Source organism: Anarrhichthys ocellatus, unplaced genomic scaffold, assembly GCF_004355925.1.
Source record: "Anarrhichthys ocellatus isolate YVR2014 unplaced genomic scaffold, GSC_Weel_1.0 scaffold28, whole genome shotgun sequence".
Taxonomy (NCBI): Eukaryota; Metazoa; Chordata; class Actinopteri; order Perciformes; family Anarhichadidae; genus Anarrhichthys; species Anarrhichthys ocellatus.
This window is the reverse complement of record NW_022280058.1, coordinates 4,840,988-4,864,567: the sequence shown is the minus strand read 5'-3', so window position 1 is coordinate 4,864,567 and position 23,580 is coordinate 4,840,988. Positions and strand designations below refer to the sequence as shown.

General features: G+C 40.3%; 1 protein-coding gene across 1 annotated transcript; it reads right to left on the bottom strand.

The window, feature by feature from the left end:
* Positions 1 to 615: 615 nt before the first annotated feature.
* Positions 616 to 23,580, bottom strand: LOC116391952 (ovochymase-2). The gene is made up of 25 exons (XM_031862982.1): positions 17,144 to 23,580; positions 15,612 to 15,742; positions 14,733 to 14,826; positions 14,080 to 14,220; positions 13,753 to 13,850; positions 12,702 to 12,828; positions 12,040 to 12,255; positions 11,110 to 11,325; positions 9,932 to 10,072; positions 8,506 to 8,751; positions 8,107 to 8,292; positions 6,266 to 6,375; positions 5,877 to 5,977; positions 5,084 to 5,361; positions 4,707 to 4,870; positions 4,381 to 4,564; positions 4,058 to 4,276; positions 3,546 to 3,680; positions 3,180 to 3,401; positions 2,905 to 3,087; positions 2,543 to 2,655; positions 2,358 to 2,452; positions 1,843 to 2,132; positions 1,344 to 1,504; positions 616 to 813 (listed from the first exon to the last, which is right to left on the bottom strand). The coding sequence occupies exons 1-25, from the start codon at positions 17,292 to 17,294 to the stop codon at positions 616 to 618; spliced, it is 4,200 nt and encodes a 1,399-aa protein (XP_031718842.1). The 5' UTR covers positions 17,295 to 23,580.

The following is a 23,580-nucleotide window of genomic DNA, read 5'->3' as shown; positions in this document are numbered from 1 at the left end:
GTCGGCCTGAAGAGAAACAAAGTAATTATAGTATAATATATATAATAATAGCTTTTTAAATTCCATTTTAAAGAATAAAACATGGCTGCAATGTTTACTATAACTTTGTATAGCATAGTATAACATAGTATAACATATCATTTCACGCAATACAAAACATTATAATAATAATAATAATAATAATAAAGAATTTAACATTGTAATTATTTGTAATTTTACTCTTTTTGTAGTTTAAAGCCCTATAAAATCATACAAATTCAATGTGAAGTTTATAGTTTCAATCAGTTATTAGTACAACTTATTGCTCCATTTGACAAAGCAGCCCTCTGAGTTTAGAGAACAATAGTAGAATTGTTTATCTTTATTTCCTTAAAATGTTTGGGGCAATGTTGTTTTAAACTTTATACTGTAAAAAGTATATTAATAGTATTAATATAGTATTAAATATAGTTGTTCTGATGCAGTATTCTCACTGCGAGAGGAGATGCCTTATAGCTTAATGGTATTAGTCAGCATACTTCAGCAGACAGCACTACTTAATGGTGAACCCTAAATAAAAAGCGACAATGACTTTGAACAGATAGGAATCTTAATCTTTATTTCAAGACATGCGCTTTAGTTGGTTTTGCCACTTTCATATATAAACTTCTTAATGTTGTCGCTGATCCAATCGCTGAAGGCAGAGACGCGGGTGAATACTGAGGGTTTCTTGTCTTTGATGCAACCCTGAGCTCCGAAGCTGACGACACCATGCACCTCCCAGGTTGTGTTCGTTCCAGCCGCCGCACAGGCAAAGGGACCTCCAGAGTCACCCTATGGGAGAGCACGAGTAAGTCACCAAAGATGTACTGCACTGGTTAGAAGATGCACTGGTGAACATTTGGTTTTGGCAGCTCACTATATATCATCTCTGTGCCCTGGAATCTGTAAAGGTCAATCGTTTACAAACATGTGACAGTTTTCTTTAGGGAGGCAAATGTCAGGGTTGTGTTTTGTAAAACTCTATTGAACTTTAAAATCCTTCAGTACTGTTCTGAAGTGTTTTTTGTAAATTTCCCTTGTTCCTGCTTGCACATTCGCTCATTATGGCAAACAAATAATGTTTTTATCTTTTGTCCAATTACGCCGGAAAACCGGGCAGCCATTCGCCATCAAGGCTGACTGATCACAAACAAAACACTTTACTGGGTGTTACATAACAGACGGCCCAATCATGAGTGGCCAGGACACTTACACAATGTTTGAGAAATACTTGACGAGAATGTCAACGACCAAGTACCATCCTCGCATGAAAAAGTCTCAGTGTATCCATTTAAATAGTTATTCTGAATGTGTCCTCTCACCTGGCAGGCTGACTTGAGCTCATCTGGGGACTCATAACCAGCACAGATCATGGAGGGTCTGAGGGTGTCCCACCAGTAAGCAGGCTTACTGCAGGTCTGGAAGTCAACAATAGGAAGGGCTGCCTGGTTTAGCTTCTCAGACACTTTGGGGAACAGGTTACCTGAGACATAAGTGAAAAGGAAAAGTTGATGTTGTTGTACAAGAGATGAACACATTTACATCAATATAGACTGTTTTTATCTTTAGCAATCATGCCAAGGCATCAGAAAAAAATAGAGCATTAATCGTGCACATTGTACCAAGACCATTACTGCTGCTGGTCACAATACTCATCATGGAGAACACCCAGCACATGAAAAATAATGCACATTTCCAATTTAAATAAAAAACAGTGAAAGCACCAAACAAAAGATACATTTACTTCTACAACTGCAGTGATCTCTAGTTCCGGGAGTAGCATTAAAACTACAGGAAACTGAAATGCATGATCACTTCTACCTTTCTCGTCTCCCCAGCCGGTGACAAAGCAGGGCGTCCCAGCGGGCATCACAGCCCCAGGTGTGGGCAGACAGATGGGGCTGATCTCCCTCGTCATGTTGACAGGCCGGGCCAAATGCACCAGGGCTATGTCATTGGTGATGTCAGTGCGATCTTGCTCGTAGACGAACCCCTTGTGGCGGATGATACCATCCACCTTATAGCATTGCTCTGCTGAAGGAATGTCCACGGAGGAGTTCATGTGGTGCTTCCCCAAACACATGCGCCAGTAGGAGGGTTTATTCAGAAGGCTGGAAAGCAGGTGCATGAAAGAAGGTGAAAATTAGAACTTTCATTTTTCACTTGACTATTTTGCAAGCTGTTAGCTAAGATAGAAATAAGACAAATATGTCTGTATTGCCACATTGCTTCCACATTGTCATTGCCATGCAAACATATTACTTGTAGCGGCTTTATTTTACTGTGGGTCTTTTGAAATGGTATGTACTATAAATGTTTCTGTAGTGGCATCTTACAACATGAAACAGTGAGCAGCAGTTAGGATCCAATCTTCATGAATCAAAGAACCTCCACAACTGTGCCTGTAAGGTATGGGAAAGAATGGTGAAGCCTGGGAAAGAGAAATGCACATTAGTACAGATTAAAAGCTCTCCTCTACGACTGTTAATGACGCACACAGAGAAAGAGGAGTTGACATTACCTGCATGGAGACTTGCCAGGGCCAGGAGTGGGGGATCGCCTGCTCCCCATTAACCACCCTCGGGGTGGCTGTATTGGGTGTCACTGCTGGGTTTCCACAATCTGCTGGCCAGTCTGGGAAGAGAAAATAAATACTTAAATTATCTGTGAAAAAGCTTTCATTTGTTACAATTCATTCAGCTTGTATTTATACAGGTATAGTCAATGGCAGACCCAATTAAAACTTCGAAATCCAGTGATCCACTTTTTTTTCGAGGGGAGCAAATACATTTTTATTTTATTTTTCACCAAGCTCCATTTTGAAATGAGATCCCCACACACTCGTCAGAGGTCTTCTGTGAGTTTGAATAGGCCGCCACTCACTGATAGTGATGTTGTCCCATAGGTTAGGAGGCGGAGGAGGTAAAGTTGGGATAACACCGGCATCAGTGGTCCAGTAACCACGAAAACCTTTCTGTTGATCGGCACCGTTACTAAGGAAGCGAATGACGACTGTGTTGCTAGGGATGCTGATGATGGGTGGAGGAGCAAAGCCGCAGAATCGACCTGCAGGAGAGACAAGAGATTTACTCTAACCTGTACAGGAAATACTTTTTTTATTTTTTGAAACCTGTTGAACCTGTAGTACAATCACCAACCTAGTGATGTCATGCTTTCACCATTGAAGATCTCAATGTAGTCCAAACAGTTTCCTAAAATGTTTGCAGCTTGCAGCTCAAAGTGTGTGAAGGCTACATCGATCGTTTTTGCTGAAGGAATGCTGATACGCCACGTGCACACAGACTGGGCTTGGTAGTCATTGGGCCAGTAAGGAGAGGTGATTTCACCCTGAGCGCTGCTGAAGCTCCCTCCACAAGGACCTGTGTGTGTGTGTGTGTGTGTGTGTGTGTGTGTGTGTGTGTGTGTGTGAGAGAGCGAAATGGAGAAAGAAGAAGAGATACATTAGTTCTGCCTAGAGGCTATTCCCTCAGTGTCTTGTCAGGTACACCATTCTCCTGTCTTACCCTCTGTAGGGTCCACTGCCTTCCAGCTGGCAGAGAAACCCGTGTCCACCACCTTGTCGTTGGAGGAGAAGCTGATGTGAAGTCTGTCTCCATCACTCACCAGGTCTGTAGGGGGTACATGACTGCAGTGTGTACCTGAAGAGAAATGAACATGAAGAACTGTCAGACTGACTTCTCTAAGGAACCTCTGTCCTAAGAGCTTGTGTATGACATCTTTATTTCATATCATACATGCACGGCATATACGCATATATACATTTAATTTAATTTTGTAAAGACATTCATGGTCCCCAGAGGATGAATGTCTCTAACTTTGGTGGGTCTCTGACTCTCCCCTCTAGTACCAGCGTGAGGTTGAAATTGTGATTCAGAGTAAAATAAAATAACTGTTACATTTAATTAATGACACGTACTAATAAACTGTGGTGCAACATAAAGCAAAGTAATCACGCCAATAAATGACTCAGCAAATTTATTTTCAGCTGTGGAGTAAAAAGGAGGCAGATATTCACCTAGACTTCCTATTCTGTCTCTGAGGCTGACTTTATCGTTAAGGCACAACTGACTCTGCTCCAGGGAGAAATTGTGGAAGTGGAGGTGGACCAGTTTGCCGAGTGGCACCTGGATATTCCACTGGCAGCGGGCTTTGTTGTTGTAGCTGCCATGGTAACCCGTAGAGGACACGGTGCCTTCTCTGCCCATCAGGTCCTTTGGCCCTCCACAGCCAGATGCTATAAAGGGAGGACAGAAGGTATAAACCAGCAATAACTTCTGTCTCGATATCATATTTAGTTTGTGAGCAAAGTGGGTGAGAGTAGACCAGCTGTATTCATACTGTGCTCATCGTAGATGTCTCTGCGGATGACATTGTTGATCCAGGGGAGGTAGGCGGAGGAGCGGGTGAACACAGAGGGCTTCTTATTCACAACACATCCAATAGGACCAAAGCTTGTTATACCATGAACTTCCCAAGAACCACCGGGGGTATCCTGACACACCAGAGGACCACCTGAATCTCCCTGTCAAAGTCACAAATCAACATCTAAAACACCATCAGCATTTTTTGTGTAAAGTTACATGTGTGCAAAAACTTTCATCATCATTGATGATCAGAATGGTGTAAAAAAAAAAAGTTCTGTCGTCTTAAAGGAATTGTTTTACCTGACAGACAGACTTGAGCTCATCAGGCAGGGTATAACCACAGCAGATCATGGAGGTCTTGACCTGGAACCACCAGTAATCCATCCTCTTGCAGGTGTCATATGGCACAACAGGCAGGGCAACCTGGTTAAGGGCCTCTGCAACTTTAGCATTCATTGAATCGCCTGATAATCAGAGAAAAAAAATGTCGATTGTAATAAAAAAACTTCAACTTGACACTCTGAATAGGTATTTGCACATTATGTCCAACAGAAGGCATGCAAACTATGCAACAATTAATGTTTAACTTATGAGGGGTGAGTGTCTCTTGAAGTGGTGTATTGCAATATTACTTAAAGTATAAAGTATATAGTTTAAACATGAAGCAGAAACAGCACCAGTCTCATCTCCCCAGCCGGTGGCGTAGCACTTCTTGCCCCCAGGTAGGACTTCCTCCGCTGACGGAAGGCAGGCGTATGAGATCTCATTATTGGGCATCACCTCCCCGTCCAACCTGACCAGGGCAATGTCAAACTCCACCGTGGGCACCGTGGGATACTTGAAGCCCTCATGGCGATAGATACCAGACACATTGAAGCAGCGTTCACTCAGCTCTGTGTAGGTCAGGTTGTGTTTGCCAAGGCACATGCGCCAACGCTGCAGCTCATCAGCGTAGCTGGGTAGGAAATCAGCAGATTAATCAATTATAATACCTCCCAGTTCACAGTAACCACAGGCCACCTCGAGATGCATATCGCTGTCACTGCACCATTATACGCTGAGTTTTACAAAAACATACATAGAATATTCTGAGTTCTCTGTGGCTCATAACCTTGTACATTCTTGCTCACAGCAGATAACTATATATACAACCTTAGTGCACAAGCATCTCTCTCTACTCTAGAGTCTAGACCATTAGCGAAGGCGTTGAGGTATCCCTAACAAGGCATCGCTTTCGAACTATAACAAGCCTGAGGTAAAAGCAGGAACACATCTGCCCATCTGAGATTTCAAAAATGGGTTTCCAGGAGGTTTAAGAAAACTCTGCAGAATAAAATATAGCTAAACGGCTGTAAAAACCTACTCAGCTCTTATTTTTTAAAGTGAATCACTTTAGCAGCTTCAACTTTAACATTTCTAACAGAAAATGTACATGTATTGTGTGTTAGAAAGATGAGACAGAACACTTACTTTATGAAGCAGTGGGCTGCTGTAAGTACCCAGTTCTTATTAATAAGAGTACCACCACAGGTATGGAAGAATGTGGGCTCTGGACGACTAGCCGGCCAGACCTGAAACAAACACCCACCCACAAGCAGAGAAGAAGTCATTAAAGACCTAATTGACTGATGCCAGTATGTGAAAGCATACATATCAATGATATCAGTCCCTTATCAACGTGAGACATAGAAAGGACAGAGGAGGATAGTACAAATGACTCTTTGATATCACATTATGAATAAACAATACCTGCTGTACTGGAATTTGCCCTTTTGTAATCACTGATATTGTACGCAGTAACTTCTGATGTAATTAAGCTGTATGTGAATTTTCTACATTTATTAGCGGTAGTCTCTCACCTGCATGGACACCTGCCAGGGCCAGGAGTGAGGCCTGGCTTTCTCTCCATTCACAATGCGTGACACAACAACAGGAGGAATGGCTGGTTTACCACATGTATCGGACCAGTCTTGGAAATAAGAAAAAACAACAACATTGCCATCTATCCTGTGTCTGGTTGTCTGTGCATGTATTCATTTGTTTGTGGTTTTGTTTGTGTTTAAACAAAGCCTGAATATACAGTACATGTCTGCAGCTAACAGATAAGCCCTTGTGTTGCAGGGAAGTGGCTTTCAATCACTGGCACTTTCGCTCTCATTTGTATTTTTAAAATAATTATCCAATCGTGTTAGGTTGACACTGCTTTCCCTCAATGATTTTTTTGGCTTACTAGTCAGCAATTATGTATTTATTCAGTGTAATTTCATGCAAACATAACACCAATCTCCTGTTGCAAATAAACAAGTAAACTGAAATCACCATTTCCAGGCCAGATTACAACATCACTACTCATAAAGATATACATTTATTTTGGTCATCCAAGGAGTTGACATTAAACTGTCCCAGTCACTCTTATCCCAGTCACTTTGTTCCCTTCATCTCTCACTCGCTATTTGTCTTCCTCTGCCCAGCAGAAAGTGTACCGCTAGTTGGAGGCTGGGTGAAAAAAAACCACAGAGGCAGCATAGTCCATCTATAAAACTGTATTTCAGCAATTGGTTTGGCAGACGCCTAGGCCACCTGGGGCTCATCGCTGGGTGAAGAATGAGGATCGGGTGTCAGCAAGCTAAGAAGGAAAGTTAAGCGCTATAGGCCGCTTTACATTGTGTTCTCAGCACACAGTGTCACCTTGTTTTACTGCACATCTGGACGCAGCAAGGGGGAGATGAGAGGAGGGGGGGTATGAAGAAAAGGTGAAGATGGAAGGAGGCATGAATCAAATGACTGTACAGACAGCTGTGCAGCTTATTAGGAGTTGTTTGAAACTAAATGTCGATCATTGTGACTGGTGGAAAATACTGCTCTGCTGACTCAAAGACGGTGCTGGAGAGATCAAAAAAACTAAAATGGTCAAATGTAAGGCTAAATGAAAAATGAAATAAACATGCAGCATTTGTAAAAAATACTTGGCCACACTACAGTATACTGCATTGATGTGAAATCTGGTAATATTTTTGGCTACAACTTACTTTTATTGTCAATATATTTTAGCCTGTTGCCTAGTTTTCAATGAATAAATTAATTCAGAAGAAATGCCCATGTCTTCAACTTACCTGGTGTGTCCAAACAGCAGGCTCAAACTCAACGGGATTAAGTTTACAGTGATTATATAATATATAAAGTAGTAAATCCTCATATTTTAGAAGCTGGAACTAGCATTTGTTAGGTTGCATTGTCATCTAATAACTGTATTGAATTAATTATTAAAATGCTTAAATAATTGCTTCAGCACTTTATATTAAAGCTGCATTAAACATTTGTCTTATTTATACAACTGCCTTATAAAGTCTGTTTATGTGACAAAACTAAGTCCAATATTCATTCTCTTTTTAACTCTGTTATTTTATTCAAGCAGCTAATGTCTCCACTATGTTTATCAGCTATTTAAACAATCAACTATTTCTGTCTGCTGTTTGGTGCTGAACAGCATCAGTTTATCAAAGCTTTTGGGCTGAAAACAGCTGCCTGCTGTGTTTAGAAATGAGGTTGATGAGAGTTGCAAGGGCTTCGTAGAGCTGAGCTATGCAGAATTGGGCGTTAAATGTCTGTAGATTCATCACTATGAACTTTAAACATACTTTTAACATTGACGTGTAATGCAGATGTGGCAAACTGTATCAAGCTCAAATAGATACTCCACCTATGGTGATGTTGTCCCAGGGGTTGGGCTGAGCAGGTGGCTCAGTGGGAGCAGGCAAACTGGGGTTTGTTGTCCAGTAGGCCCTGAAGCCTTTGGACTCAGTAAGCAGGTCTGTATGGAAACGAATCACCAGCCGCCTGCCTTTTGTCTGGATAGTACCGGGCAGCTTCGTCCCACAAAATGGACCTAAAATGTATTAAAAGAATAATTTGTCCACGATGAAAAAAGACACAGAGACTATACAACTTACTGGTAAAGTGATCGTTAACAGAGTAGAAAGATACATAGTTTTATTTAAATTAATGTGATTCATGGCTGGGTCTTGCTTTTTCAATGTGATTGATTATTATGATAGATCTAAATGGTTTCGGGATCATGTAATTCCACAAACAAACTTACCGTGCGTTTGAAGCAACGCATTAGTCACACTATTGATCTCGTACATCATTATGTTGTCATAGCATTTGGACGTCAGGAAATCTTTGGCTTCAAGGTCAAAGTGGGTGAACGTCAGTGTGATTTTTTTCCCGAAAGGCAAAGCAATGTTCCACATGCACTCAGCGTTAGCTTTGTAGTTCATAGGCCAGTTCTGGGACTTAATAACTCCTGTTTCCTCTTTGGAAGAAATGCCACAGCCCTGGATTTCTGAAAGAGGAAGAGGGAGGGATTGATGTGTGATCGTAACTAGATAAGTGTAGACGAGCGACAGCATCTGCCTGTGAAAAGAAAGCGTCCTGAGGAGAAAATCTTGTCATAACAAAATGCAAACAGACATTCATTTAAAGTAGAACTGCTCCCTGTTAGATTAACCATCTGCTCATTTTCATTTTATTAATTTAGTTGTTACTGATATACAGTATATACTCAGTTTTGGAAAGTATATAAAAGTTATGTAACAGAAGGATTTCTGGAGATTAACATGGGCAGTGGTGGAAAGTAACTAATTATTTACTCCTATACTCATGTACTTTAAGGTCCAGTGTGTAGGATTTCCCGTGAGGCTGCAGATTACTTCCCCCGTGTGACAAGAACTACGTGGCAGACACAAATGGCTCATTCTAAAATAACGACTTACTTTCAGCTGATTATACACTAATGAAAACATACTTTCTGGCAATAGATCCCCCTAAACACTACACACTGTACCTCTAATAGAGTTAGAATAGTTTTCAGGTATTTGTACTTTAATTGTGTTTATGGTAATGTCTAGGTTGTCTTTATTTAAATTTGGAGGCAAATATTAAACTCAACTTCATTTTTTCTACGATAACGATTTTACAGAAAATACTCAGCTAATAAAATATGATATGATGACTGATAGTCTTTTACATTAGACGATCCGACACTATTCAATTTGACCATCAAGGGCCGCTACATGATAATGCACATAACATGCTTTTACACAAATGTATTTTGCTGATTATCATTCTGCATTTTTATTGAAGTAAAAAGTAGCCTTTTCTTGCAATGCAGTATTGCTGTATTGATACATTATAAGTCTTTATATTTACTAAGTAACCTAAAGTACTTCTTTCACCTCTGCACTTGGGGTCTCAAGTCATTTTCGTGCCTGATAATCCTGATAAAGACAAAGATAAAGGAGTTTTTATCTTACTATTTATACTTCAAACTGTACTCTGACCTGTGCTTTCACTGAGTTCACACTGCAATCACTTTGCTCTTTTAGAGACATGTGACAGATGATTGAGATGTTTTATGGTTAGTTATGAGGTGTTGAGCTGCTTCAGCAAGTTGCCCCTCAGGTGTGAGTGTGCTCCCGTGTGTGTGTGCGTGTGTGTGTGCGTGGTGTGTCAGTCCTCGGTACCTGCGATATCCTCAGCATACACAGCTTCCCACCTGGCAGAGAATCCTCGGTCTGTGAGGCGACTGTCGGACTGGAAGGTGACAGATATTGTGTCACTGGCACTGACCACCACTGGGGGAAGGATGTAGCCACAGTGTGTGCCTAAGGGAGAGGGAGAGGAAGGACGGAGGTAAAAGATGGAGGTATATTGAGAGAGTAGAGTCAGGAATGGGGTGGATGGTTCAAAGACGGATAATACTGCAAGTATTATTGGGTGTAAGTAAGTGTGAGGCTGTGTGCTGTGGGTGTGAAGAAACACATTTCTTCAAAATAAGTCATGCATCAAAAAGTATAAAATCTACTAATTGACTGAAGAAATTTTAGATAGTCATCTAAAAGGGAGCAGCACACACTGGTAATGTTTCTATATGCTACTAAAATACAAGATGCTGTATATTTGCCTCTAGTGTGTTGATTTCATTTGCAAAAGGAATATTGTGTTAGTTCTTCTTTTATAAGTTACATAGTTAAGGGATCTTTGATACTTCTGATTTTTCAGACTTATCAGGTTTTCAAAACAGACATTTAGCCGCTTTTCATTGCCCTCTGCATTTCACTTATAAACACTACTCCCCTGAAATAACAGGATGCACCCCTCTCATCACCTACTGTATCTGTGTGCTTGTACCTCAGTGCTTTAGTCCTTGAGAACTCAGCGATAGATAAAGCTGTATCAGCCTCACTGCCGCCACTGCAGTGAATAATGAGGAGAGGTAATTTATAGTTTGCTGGGCTCTTTGCAGAGAAGACCCTAATCAACAGTTTTATAGCAGGGGGCAGAATTTGATCCATATTGTAGCACCAGAGCTGTTAGTCTAGCAAGGTGCAACAAGGTTATCTTGTAAGCAGAGGCATTTTAACTGCTTGTTGGTTTGCTTGTTTGTTGTGCTTGTCTTGGTTTCTGATCGCCCACAGGGGAGTTTATAACCTTTACTCCACAGTGGCTGCTATTCAGATGTCACAAGATACAGATGTGGCCGAGAAAGCAAAGATTTTCTTAAGGTGATCTGAGATGCATTTGGGAGTCAAAACACTATAAGGCACAAAGATATGGTGTAAAACATTAATTATTTAAACAATAACAAACACATACATTAGTATAATTAATGTAAAAGAGTAAAACATTATGTTATGCTCACCTAATGTGCTGTAATTATCTGAGATGACCAGTTTGTCCTCCTTGCATTGTCCAGTCTCTCCTGTGATGGCCATTTCAGTGATCTGCAGTTTAACCAGGAATCCTTTGGGCACAGATATCCTCCAGGAGCTGTTCAGATGAGCAGGATAGGGATTTGGGAAACCCAAGGACTGGATCACTCCTTTACGCCCATGAAGGATATCTGGACCACCAACTCCTGCCCAATAACAGAGAACAAACACTGTGTTTTCTGTGCATCCAAGCTCCATTTAATAGAGTTTATTCTCTTTCTTCTTTTCGATTGATGAGGCCCAGATTGCTTTGATACAAATCTGATACCTTAATTAGCCACTGGAGAGAACCGGTCTGTCTGCCAATAGCTTTAGTACAGTGATGAATAGATAAAACTCAAGGGGGATCTCCCCACTCCTACGCACATCACTACTTGCATTCATCCTTTTTTTTGAGAGTTGTCACTTGATTAGAGCTGCAGGGAAAATTGCACGGGGAGGCATAAAAGTTATTTAAGGCTTATCAACAAGTTCCAATTGGCCAGGAAACAACCTTGTGCACATACTGTAAAGTTATATTATCGTTTATTGTACATCAGTATGAACTCTCAAAAGATAACTGATTTGGTACTCTGATAAAGTAGCTCTGAATTCAACTAAATAAATGAGGGTTGTGATAAACTATTTTTAAGGAAAGCTGGTTCAGCAACATGGATATTGATGCTGTTATTTGGTAGTGGGGCAATCAAATATATCTGATGTTGTATGTTTCAAATAAAATTAAAATAGAGACATGCAGGGTAGGTTGGCTGAAAAAATATAATCAAACTTTGTCATTGCATTTTTAGTAGATCTGGATGGTTTATTTTAAGTATACATGGAGGGAAAATCAAACAGACAAGTTTGGAGCGAATTCGTACCCGAAGATGTGGGAGGTGGAGGTGTTTGTGTGGTGGAGGGTCTGGGTGTGGTGGTGGCGGGTTTGGGTGTGGTGGTAGTAACAGGTGGAAGGCTGGACTTGGTGTAAGTTGCTCTGAATCCTTTAGAAGTCAAACTGTTGTCCGATTTGAAGCGGACCACCATTGTGTTGCTACTGGACTCCACCGGCTTTGGCATTGTCCCCCCACAGAATTTACCTTTGATGGATTATATGCATACATGTTAAAAATCAAGAACAGTAACACCTTTCTATCTAGAAGATTGACGATTAATCATTTCCGCTTTAACAATGAAGTCTATGTAGACAGACTTACATTCATTAAGTTTAAAATAGACTCCAGAACCATTTAACAACTTCTCAAACTATTAATTGAGCTCATATTTTATTCACGGGCCTGCATAGTTGACATTGCTAATGTTGAACAAAGGCCACAGTGTATTCTGAAATTCTAACCCCTTGCCTTATAATTGCCCATCCAGCTTTGTCATTATCTGTGCTAATGTGTAAAGATATTGTGGTATATTTTAAAACCCCTATCTCATACATGCACAGCACTTTCTTTTTCTCAGAAGCTTTTCCTGTTAATAGTTAATAATTAATAATCCTCACTGATACTGGAATCATGTTTAATATCATGCTTACTGAATGAAGAGGAGCCGGCCTTGTGCCCGTCGTAGACCTGAACAAAGTCTCCACAGACCTCAGGCACCAGGTCAAAGGAAGTAAATGTGAGTCGAACCCTCTCGCCTTCAGGCACCGTGATTCTCCACTGATCCAACGTAAAGATAAAGTACAATCAGACAAACTCCAATCATTTACTGCATAGATAGATTTCCCGAAATAATTTCCACATATTTATAAGTGACAGCAGCTGAAACATGAATTAATCTGGTCAGTGTACTTTAATAAAGCCACAACCCCAATGTTAATAAAGAGGTATCCTTAAATTAAATTAAAAACAACCTGCAACCACTCTCAAATTGATTGACTTATCTTTCCAGCTAGAGTAACAGTTAAATCAAGTATGTATTGTTTTCACATACCTGATCACCCGATGAGCTGATATATATACTATTTTACACATTGCTGAAATCAATGACATTCATAAGAAGCTATACAGTCCTGAATAACATATTTTCTCAGTCAGTTACTTTCTATTAGCTCATGTCTGTATATAAAGTATAAAAGCAAAAGCCAGGAGGCAATTATCGTAGCTTAGCATACGGACTGGAATCAGGGTCCATACCTGGATCTATCCAAAATTTTTAAATCCGGCTACCAGCACCTCTACAATTCATGCAATGTTGGCAGAATAGGAAATAACCAGTAAAATTTCCGATACTCAAACTTTATAAAAGAACAATGAGCAGAAAGACGCTCAAACGCTCCGAAAAGCTGAAGGCAGTTGCAGAGATGGGGGATTGTTCTCTGTGGGTTTGTCACTACAATCAGCCCATTTCACATACATGTAGTCATGTGATCAATAATGTAATGTAAAAATGATTCCTTGTCATTTATATTCAGATTTAAATATGTATTTCTGTCGCACAGACCACACGGTGCAGTATGACGTACTACAACCTCACATCCTCAGATAAAGGTCAGCAGTGTTTCCTTAGATTAACAAAAAAAAAAGTAACTGTTACCATAGCTGTCACATTTGCTTTCTTTTGTGTCTCCTTGCTGTGTGTACCTGGTATAGTGCTCCACTCGGGTAGTTCTGCTCTGGGAAGCTCGGGGTCATCAGATCCCCCTGGTCACCTTGGAGAAAGCCACCAGCTCCGGCTATTTCTGGCAGCAGGGATGAATGGCACTTCAGCTCCACAGACACCTCAAGGATACCCGCAATACACCTCTCCACCCCCACCTACCTATGCCCTCTATCATTTCCCTTCTCCTACCCCTCTCTTCATCCAGCACCCACTTCTATAACATTGACTTTCTAGGGCACTATAAGACAGACATCCAACATTATGTCAGAGCCAAGGCAATTTTCTTGCTGAAATGGATTTCTTCTTACCTGGTGCGAGCGTTGGAGCCACAGCTTTATAATGAGCCTTGAAACCTTGGTCTGTTTTTCTGTCATTGGTGTCGAAGTACACATTCAAGTAGTTTGTAAGTGACACCAGCGGCTTCGGTTTGGTGTAGCCGCAGTATTTACCTACAAATACCACACAAATGATGTTGTGAGAGACATGCACAGCTTATTCATCTGCAATGAAAAGAAGGGTTTATTTTCAAAATACAATATTATAGAAAGATCATGAGGCTTTTAATTTCAGTGCGACCAGGCCTGCCCCGGAATCTGATTGGCCACTCCCGTTTTTTTACTAATTTTACAAATATGCCCCCCTTATTTGAACAAATCTTGAGGAAACAAAATGGGGTATACGTCTTCAAAATTGTCTCATATGAGCAGGAATTAAAGATGTTTGTGATCCACTGCACTGCTTTAAACTCTGCAGTTTGGTTGGAGAACCAGTGGTGTGTTATTGCAAGTGGAGCTGTGTGCAGTGGGCCAGCAGGACTGTGTGGCTGACTAGCTGAGTCTGCCCATAGATGGATGGGCTGATTTGGGCATGACATCAAAGCTGCCACTGCAGGCTGAAAGAGCACCCATCCTTCTTTCTTTCTTTCCCCACTTAAGTTGGACTTGTAATGAGAGATTTGTACCGATGGTTCCCAGAGAGTCTCTCAGCGTGATGAAGTCTGACGTGCAGAGCTGGGTGTCCTCCAAAGCAAACTCCTCAAACCACAGTTGGATCACCTGCAACAGAAAGATGAAGAGTTGTTTCATCCGTCTTTTTTTTAATTTCTTTTTTTAACCTGAGAAGTCAATAAGAGAGACGGTCTGCTGACAGGGAAGGCGAGGAAAGGCTCTGTGAAATATAAGTTTATGCATGTGCACATATATGAGAGTATGTGCCAGCTCTGTCTGTGAGAATATGTGCACATGCAAGTGTGTACCTCTATGTGTATGTATGCCTGTTTAGCAAAAGGGAGATAGAGGCAAAGAGGAAAGCAGCCTCTGCATCCGGCTGGCAGGGAGTGAGGCAGCCATGCAAACAGAAAGAAGAATCAAGGATTTAGTTTTCTCCTGTGGGTGTGGGGAGGAGAGCTGAGGAGAATGAAGGAGACAGGGCAGCCATCTGTCCGTGACGCTGCCACTGAATTCATCCCAGCTGTCCTCCACTAGTTGGCCTCACATAAGACAGTTTCACCAATAGAAACAAACTAGACACCATAGGCACAAACACTATAAAAGAACCTGTCTCATATAGAGGCATGACTGAATTGTTTTGATTGTCTTGTAAAGAAGAAATAAGATGAATGTGTTGAAACTGGTGTTCTGGAGGACAATTATTTTTGGGCCATTACAGAATTGTCCCCTTCTTCTTCATGATGAACATTTAAATGTAATTCATAAGTAATTAGTTAATTTGTATACTTTTTGAGCTTACATGAAGGGTGTAGGAAAGTTTCATGGGGACTGTAATGCTAAAACGTTCAATGATTCAGATTTGGAAGAGCAGTGATGCTGATCCATATCACCTTGTCAGGGTCCACAGTGATGTGCCAGGAGCAGCTCTTTCCATTGTCGTAGCTATTGGGGTAGTTAAAGCTGGTGAAGGTGCCCGTCTCTCCAGTCAGCTCCTGAGGACCACCACACCCTGAGTCCGGCCCTGGAAACGTATGACAGAGGAGGACACTTGTTCCTGTGATATGTATTTGTAAAATATAGCAACTTAAAGTCTATTTTACAGTAAAAACAGCTTCTACTCTGCATGGACTCCCAGGAAAAATGCATAAGAAACTCAAAAGTGTTCTATTAATGTGCTTACTTTGTACCATCAGCTCAGATGCAGGCTTCTTCAATTTCAGTTTAAACATTTTTTTATTATCTTATTTTACGTTTAAGAAATTGTTTTCTTAACGTAAAAAAAACAAGACAGCAATGCTAGCATCTCTGTGGGGATGTAGAGTACAGTAATAATTTGAGCTAAATGCTAACGTCAGCATGCTAACATGACAAATGCTAAGTTGCTGATGTTTAGCAAGTGTAATGTTTGTTCACTATCTTAATTTAACTCGTTAGCATGCTAACAGTTGCTTATTAGGGCGAAACACAAAGCAAGGCTGAGGCTGATCAGATTTCCTGGTACACCTATTTAAAAAGTATTGAACAAATTCAATTTTGCATGGCTATAAACATCATTTAGATTTGTTATTTTACAAAGAATAACACTGCAAGTGTTTACCGTGAAATTATAATCACTAAGAAAAAGCACCTTACGGTATCTACAGTGAAAAATTAAAATCAATTGAGATGCCTTGGTAACAGCATTGATTGAAGAATTGAAGAATGAGAAGTGGAGCAGGTGGCCTACTACTTTTTGTACTATTACATTAAACTCTACTGATGAAGTTAGCGTGACAGTACAAGGATCAGGTGTAAAAATAGTAGTAATAATACAATTCTGTCTGTTTTTCGTTTCCCCTCTTCTCTGTTCTGTATATCAATTCTGTCGAATAAGAAAATGTTTTGCTTTTTTTTCACAACAGCCAGGAAGAATCCTAACCCACATCTTTTACACCACATCAAATTATCACAGTTTTCTCTAACACGTTATATGTCCCCTATTGATCTACTGCCAAAAACCTTTAAAATAAAGGACATCTTTTAAATCTAACAACAAGAGTCTACAGCCATTCTGCTGGTACTTTCAACTAAATGCTAACATCAGCATGCTGACATGCTCATAGTGACAACACTGACATACAGATGTTAAGCAGGTATAATGTTACATGCATTAGCCAAGTTTGCATGCCAACATGCGCTAATTAGCAAGAAACTGTCTTGTCTTATCTTGTTGTTTCCCCTCAGAGCTACTGAACTGTACACTACACAGTGTTTCTGGAGACATGAACGAGGCACTGAAACCTCCAATACTATAAGCATTTCATTTTATTTCTTCTTGTATGATGTTAACCATTACAACAGCGTCATATAATTATCTTTTAAGGAGTCAGCCGTCAAGGGGCATTGACGCAGAATACAATGCAATGCATGTAAACACACTCACCTTCTACATGAGTAGAAGTCTTCGCTTTCTCAGTGAAGTAGACGACCACAAGGCCGATGCAGGCGCCGGTCATGGCCACAAAGAGAAATATCAGACACTTTTCCAGGGTGCTCGTACCCCTGGACCGACGACTACCCTTCTCCACATCCATTTTCCTCACAGCGGAGGAAGATGCAACAAACTGCGCCTCGTCCAGCAATTCACTATCTTATTACCAACATTATCTGAAATCTGACAGCAGAGATGAACCTTGAGCACCTTGAAACGTAGAGTGTGGCTGGATGTGAAAAGCCATAAATAATACAGTACCATAACAGCAAGTTTCATAATCAAGAGGTCGACAGGATATCTTTCAAGGGAACTGATTGAAATGGAAGGTAAAATATAAACTTGTCACCTGTGGCACAGAAAAGCTGGTTTTACATTTTGGATGTGATCATTGTTCACAAATCCTCAGAAATATGTCACAATATTTCATTATTGGCATTACAGTTCCTTTCAGTATGAAGAAACAGTTTAGACGATGAAGTGTGTCCTCATTGTTAAAAGATGACAATCCAGGGTGCTGAAGAAATAAGGGCGTATCTAGGTTCAGCTGGGATAAACAAGGTGGACAGTAAGATTATGCGACTTCACAGTCCAATTTGTTTTTATCACACAGCAGTTTGTAAATCAACTGCTGGGTCTTTCATTCTTGCTGCTCACCACAGTTGAACAGCATTTTCTCAGCTGTAAGCAGCAAATTCATTATCTTAAAAACTGATGACTGAGAATTTTATTTACAGCTCTTTCATTACACTATCTGCATGAAATGTATTGATAGTCAACAGATTTAAATCAGCAAAAGGCCTTTACCAGAGATGCCAAGGTTCATAGTTACACTGACTTTATGTCCTCAGTGTTTTTAATTTAAAAATGTTTGTGAATTTGTGGGTTTAAGCAACTGGGGTTTACATTTGTCAATGAAAAACGTATAGATGATGGATTTTATAAGCTGCTTGTAGTATTTTACTAAACGAAAAGCTGCCCCCCTGCGGCAGAAAAACAACGCTATGACAGCAGTGAAAGTAACCCAAAACAGTAAAGCTGTGGCCCGACAGCTTAAAGATGAGCTACAATTCATAATATCGTACATTAGTTAATTATATTCCTCATTCATTGTTATTAAAAAAAAAAAAGAAAAAAGTTTAAAATAATTTTAAAATCGATTACAGCTGCTGTAACAAGTACAAGAGTTTAGAAGTTAATGCGAAAGCTGACCAAAGCAAGGACTTTGAAATAACGTGTAACGTGTAACTGTTCTTTGTCAGCACTCAGTTGGCAGGGTTCTGCATCATTCCCTATTCAGACTTTCACATGTGGACAGATATTTGACAGAAAGTATAATAATAATACGTACAAGAGTAGGAGTCTAAATCATAACTGTAATGTCAATTTAAAGTGTTTCTTTCACAGATACAAATGGTTCATTTCTTTGCCTGCCCTGGTATAAAAAAACGAGGATTAACTTCCTTTGCAGTGTTGCAGACAATGCAGAGTAACAGGCTGTGTTGCAATATAAGCAGGAAGGATCTTTGTGTGAGGGCCGAATCTCAAATACAAAGACGCTTGATTGGGTTTCATCAGACTCACTCTTTGTAAATTAGAATCTGAAGTGTTTCCCCTTTAACAACTCATTTTCCTCTCAAGATAAAGACTTTCCTTCCAAATTCTCTTCGTAACAAAAGGCAGTGATGAAACAAAAGCTGCTTCTCGCTCCATGGAAATGATAAAGGTGATGGAAGAAATCCTTCTTTAGGCAGTATGATGGCAGAAATGATTGCAGACATTGTCAACAGCTGAAGTATATTGATATGTGTGTAAAAATATGTCTCTCTATCTATCTCTTCTCTTTCTCACTGTTTCACCTTGATCAGTGTTCAGATTGTTTTGGATCTTCTTGCTCCACCAGGGGACCTGTATGATTTATGGGCACATCTGTCCGCCATAATAAGGCAGTCTCTGAAGCCAGGGAAGGTGACTTTCTTTTCAAAATGGGCATCTTGTGCACATGTATGCTCATTTATACAGGTCAAAAGGGCATGTGCTCGGAGCTGAATGGTAAGCGATCAAAGATGAGCTCTACATTGCTGGATACATGTACAGTATTTATGAGAAAGCAGAGAGAGGAAGGCGAGACATGCAGACAGAAGGAAAGACAAAACAGTCAATGTTTGAGGAAACAAAAGAGGCACGCCGCAGACAACTGGAATTGTTTGAAATAGGAACACGCTCACAAAGCCAAACGCTGCACTACAAACAAATGTAGGCCACATATCCCACTGGGAGCGGAGCGACCATCAGGAGGACGAGCCTCATTTCCAGCTTTCTTATACAATACGAGGATGAATAAGGCGAGAGCAGCAGTAAAAGATCATTTTACAGGAAATATTCTGCAAGAGTGGAGGCCAGCAGAAGCTTTAATCACCTCCCTGTTACTGGCTTTATTATGATATCATTGTCAAAGACAGATAGGAAGGTCTGGGACACAGAGGAGTGAAGGTGTGGAGAGAATACGGGGAGTGGGTAGGCTCAGTGAGAGAAAGAGAACAGGAGGATGAAAAACAATTGTGAAAATTAGCACAGAAATGGTTGAAAACAACATTGGAAGCTTCCACCAGCCAGTAGTTAAATCTCCAGAGAAGTTTTGAAGCCTTGGTTGCAGGGTTTCTATAAGGGTTTCTATATGAGCTGAAGGACCAAATATGTTTATGGGGCGAACTGGGCCACTGCAAGCAGATCTCAAATCCCCACACCAGGACAGCAACTTATCTGCGGGACTTCAATTATAGCTCAAAAATGTTGCAGCTGCCCTGAATTCCCCACAGAATCCGAGGATGCTATTACCGAGTCACACATGGTGAGTGTTTGAAGTGGTAGTGGATAGTGTCTCATCTTTTCCACTCAAGAATACCTAATTTTGTTTCTTAAAGTAGCCTCAAAACATGTCAAGACATAAACAACATATTTAGACAACTGTCAATAAACATAGCCTCTCACAAACTTGATTTAGGAATCGATAAGATCTGCAGGTCAAATACTTTGCACAGATTATTTCACCACGTTTACACTTTTAGCACTTAGATGAAATCTGTCATTGCCTCGACCTCGCATATATGAAAAGAATGCATCATTTCTCTTTTTATAAATAACAAAATCAAGTACATTTTTCCAACCACACTAAAATACCAGTTTGTTTTTGTACGCCTTGCACCACAGTTTCCCTGCAGCCCGACTGCTCGCCAAGAGAACTAGTATCAATATCTCAGTGTGAGTCAGGGGAGGCCCTTGGGCTGTATCAGGGGGCTCCTGCTGCCTCTCGTGGACTATTCGTCTTTAATTTTAGCTTCTGACACAGTCTGGGAGATTCCTTGTTAAGTGGTAACACTTGAGAGATTATTATTTCGGTCTCAAACTGGGCATTAGCGTTGAGCTGTCACTGCTGTCACTGCTGTCACGTTTCAAAAATATTCAATCAAAACATTTCTAACAGCACACTGTTGTAGGTTATAAGTTATGTGCTTTAATACCGAATAAAAATACGACTACGCTTCAATGTTAGGTGACAGATATCATTATGGCATCACTCATTTTCGCGTATTAGAGAAACCAGTATTAATCAAATATTAATGGTGAAGTGGAGCTACAGGGAAGCACTGCATAATCACTTCTTTCACACAATAGGCAATTACTAGACTGCCAATCTGTTTGTATGCAAAGTATCCTGTGAAGTGAAGATGTACACTACTGTACTTTTATTTTTGATGATATTTTTATTTGTTTTATGTCACTTGTTTTCTGAAGGATACAGCTGGTAATATTTGATGTTTTCTTTTTTCAATAAATCCCATGAAAACAAATGTGTCCTATTAACCAAAGCATATCTTTATCTGATGTTTCTCATTATATGGGCAACAGACCTCCATTGTTGTCATTATGATGAAAATTGTGTTTTGAGTCAATCCAACACAATAACCATATAAAGAATAACACCAGCCTTTCCCTTTAATGTTGCTCACAGTTGACAGGCCAGATTCAAACGCAGTACATCTCTATAACTTGCAGTGTGTGCCTTAGATCATCGGGTCAACAGTGTGCTCCACTGCTGGATATTTCTTCCATATAAGAACATTGAGGGCAGTTGTGTGGCTATGGCGTGTGTTATTTAAAATACCTAGAGGGCATGGAGCTTACAGCCAGTGAGGTGAATATTGACAGCAAGTTGAGCCCTCTTCTCTGGTAGCTGTAGCAATGGGTGGTATATGTATGTCCATGTGCCTTTGAAATCCCTCTCCATGTTCCCTGTCATTGGAGTAAATCTCCTTATGTGCTAACCACCGCATGTGGCTGAATCTAATCTGCACTTTCAAATGGGAACCAGGCATAACTGCGCAGTGAGCGGGGGGTTATTAAAGATTGAAACAGTAGCTAATTAAAGCGAGGGTGAAAGAATCTGAATTAAGGCTGGTGACCGGGCACACAGAGAGGGACAGAGTCGATGTGTAAAGGAGAAACTGATCTCGACTGTAACAAGAGGAGGAGAGAGACGTTAATCTGCCTGAGGCTGAATTTAATATGTCAGTTTGGCACCCTTCCATCGGCTCTGTAGGATTAGACTTGTATTAAATAAGAGTATGTAAAGAGGTCATGGAGGTCGCTGCTGCTTCCAGAAACATTCTTGTTCTTACACAAATCTGAGCAGGTAGGATGAGACAGATATAAGTACAACTTCATATCTTTGTCCTCTGATGGTGGATAAAGGGAATGAAGATTAGGCTCTATACAGCTTGTGACAGAGACTACGAGCATAGAGGACCCCCCCCTGCTATCATACTGATATTAACAGGAAGTGACATGCTTGTTACCACAATATCAGCAGTCGCCTGAAATCAGCGTTTCACTGGTCAGGATGGTAAATTCACACTGAAAGGGAGAGTTCACCATCAAAGAATGGTTTTCTGGAAATATTCCTGTGTTTCAGTCAAAGCATTTTGAATACAATGTTATTACATATAAATGTTATCATCATGTTATTACACTAAACAATGAAATCTCCTGATTTGCTATGTCAACTTCCAAACAGAATAAAAGGAATATGATGCCTAACTCAAATGAAAACTAATTTAAAAGATCCCACATGTGGCTGTTATTTTTGATTTAACATAATACGTTTTCCAAAATTGCCTCCATATCTGAAACCTGATTCATCCCAAGCTGTCTTGAGGTTTTTAAACCCCTACACACCTTCAGTGTGACCCTCACATAATTATGTTTCCTGATTAGACTTCTTCACAGTTCCACCTAATTTCAACCTGACTGGAGGTTCTACGGCTGATTACAGTGACTTGAGCTGGTCTTTGGCTGACATGAGGCGCCCGCGTTTGTTCAGTTTTCAGGCACTTCTGTATTATTAGGTGCCAAGTCAGATATATTTGAGATTTAGGAAAAGTCAGTTTTCCAGTTTTAATTTGGACATTATTTACAAGTTGGAAACCTGTGCAGGGTCTTAAAAAACAGATAGAAATAGGATACTGCAAGTTTGTAGCCTTGCAACTCAGCAACTTTATAGTGCCGCTCTAAAATTCCGGACTAATGGTATCTTCACTGATTTATAAAGTCTTGGTATCCTAACATCGCTCTTGCACAGGACTATGTTTTTATATTTGCTGCTATCATTCCTGCATATAATAAGGTCTGTTTTAGTGTCCCTCAGCACTCAGGTCTCACCAACAACACACAACGGGCTACAGACAATTTCTTCTGTTCAGTTCAGATTAATCTGCCTTCTCTTCAATGCCTCTTACTCTAAATGATCTGCTCAGAATCTTATCTTTGATTCAGACTTACACCACAACAAGGCAATGTCCAAAACAGTGCATCTTATTCTTAGAAATATTCCCAAGATTGTGTCTTTCCTGTCCTTCGCTGACCTATTAAACAGTTTGACAGAAATGTCCTGAATGTTTTCTCTGGCTTCTCTTCACATTTGTGATTTGTGTAAATTGTTGATTTGTGTAAATTGTAAACAATTCGCTTGAATTGTTGATAAAACATTCCTGTCTTTGCCCAGATGCAGACTTGAGGTGTTAATCTCTCTGTAAATCAAAAGAAGAGAGTTGGTAGCTTGCTAGCCTTTGCCTCTGAACAAACGTCAGGCCCTCGTTAGAGATCACAACCTGTCTCATTAAACTTGACACTAATTTATCCAATGCACTCTACAACCGAGTGCACCTTTACTCTCAGCTTCAGTCCGTCACTCTCTTATATCTCCGGTGGTTTGCGTTGATGTTTCCTGCTGCTCTCACATCCCCTGACATGTTCACACACGATCTCTTTTTATTTCTTTTTATGACCATTTCTGTTAAGCCCTTCTGCACTGAACCTTTTGTGAAAAAAAT

Excerpts from the sequence above, each read along its gene's own strand:
- LOC116391952 (XM_031862982.1), bottom strand. The coding sequence starts at position 17,294 with ATGGATGTGGAGAAGGGTAGTCGTCGGTCCAGGGGTACGAGCACCCTG. Across the intron at positions 6,376-8,106 it reads CTGGGACAACATCACCATAG|ACTGGTCCGATACATGTGGT; the intron begins GTGGAGTATCTA and ends CTTATTTCCAAG. Across the intron at positions 4,277-4,380 it reads AGACATCTACGATGAGCACA|CATCTGGCTGTGGAGGGCCA; the intron begins GTATGAATACAG and ends CTCCCTTTATAG.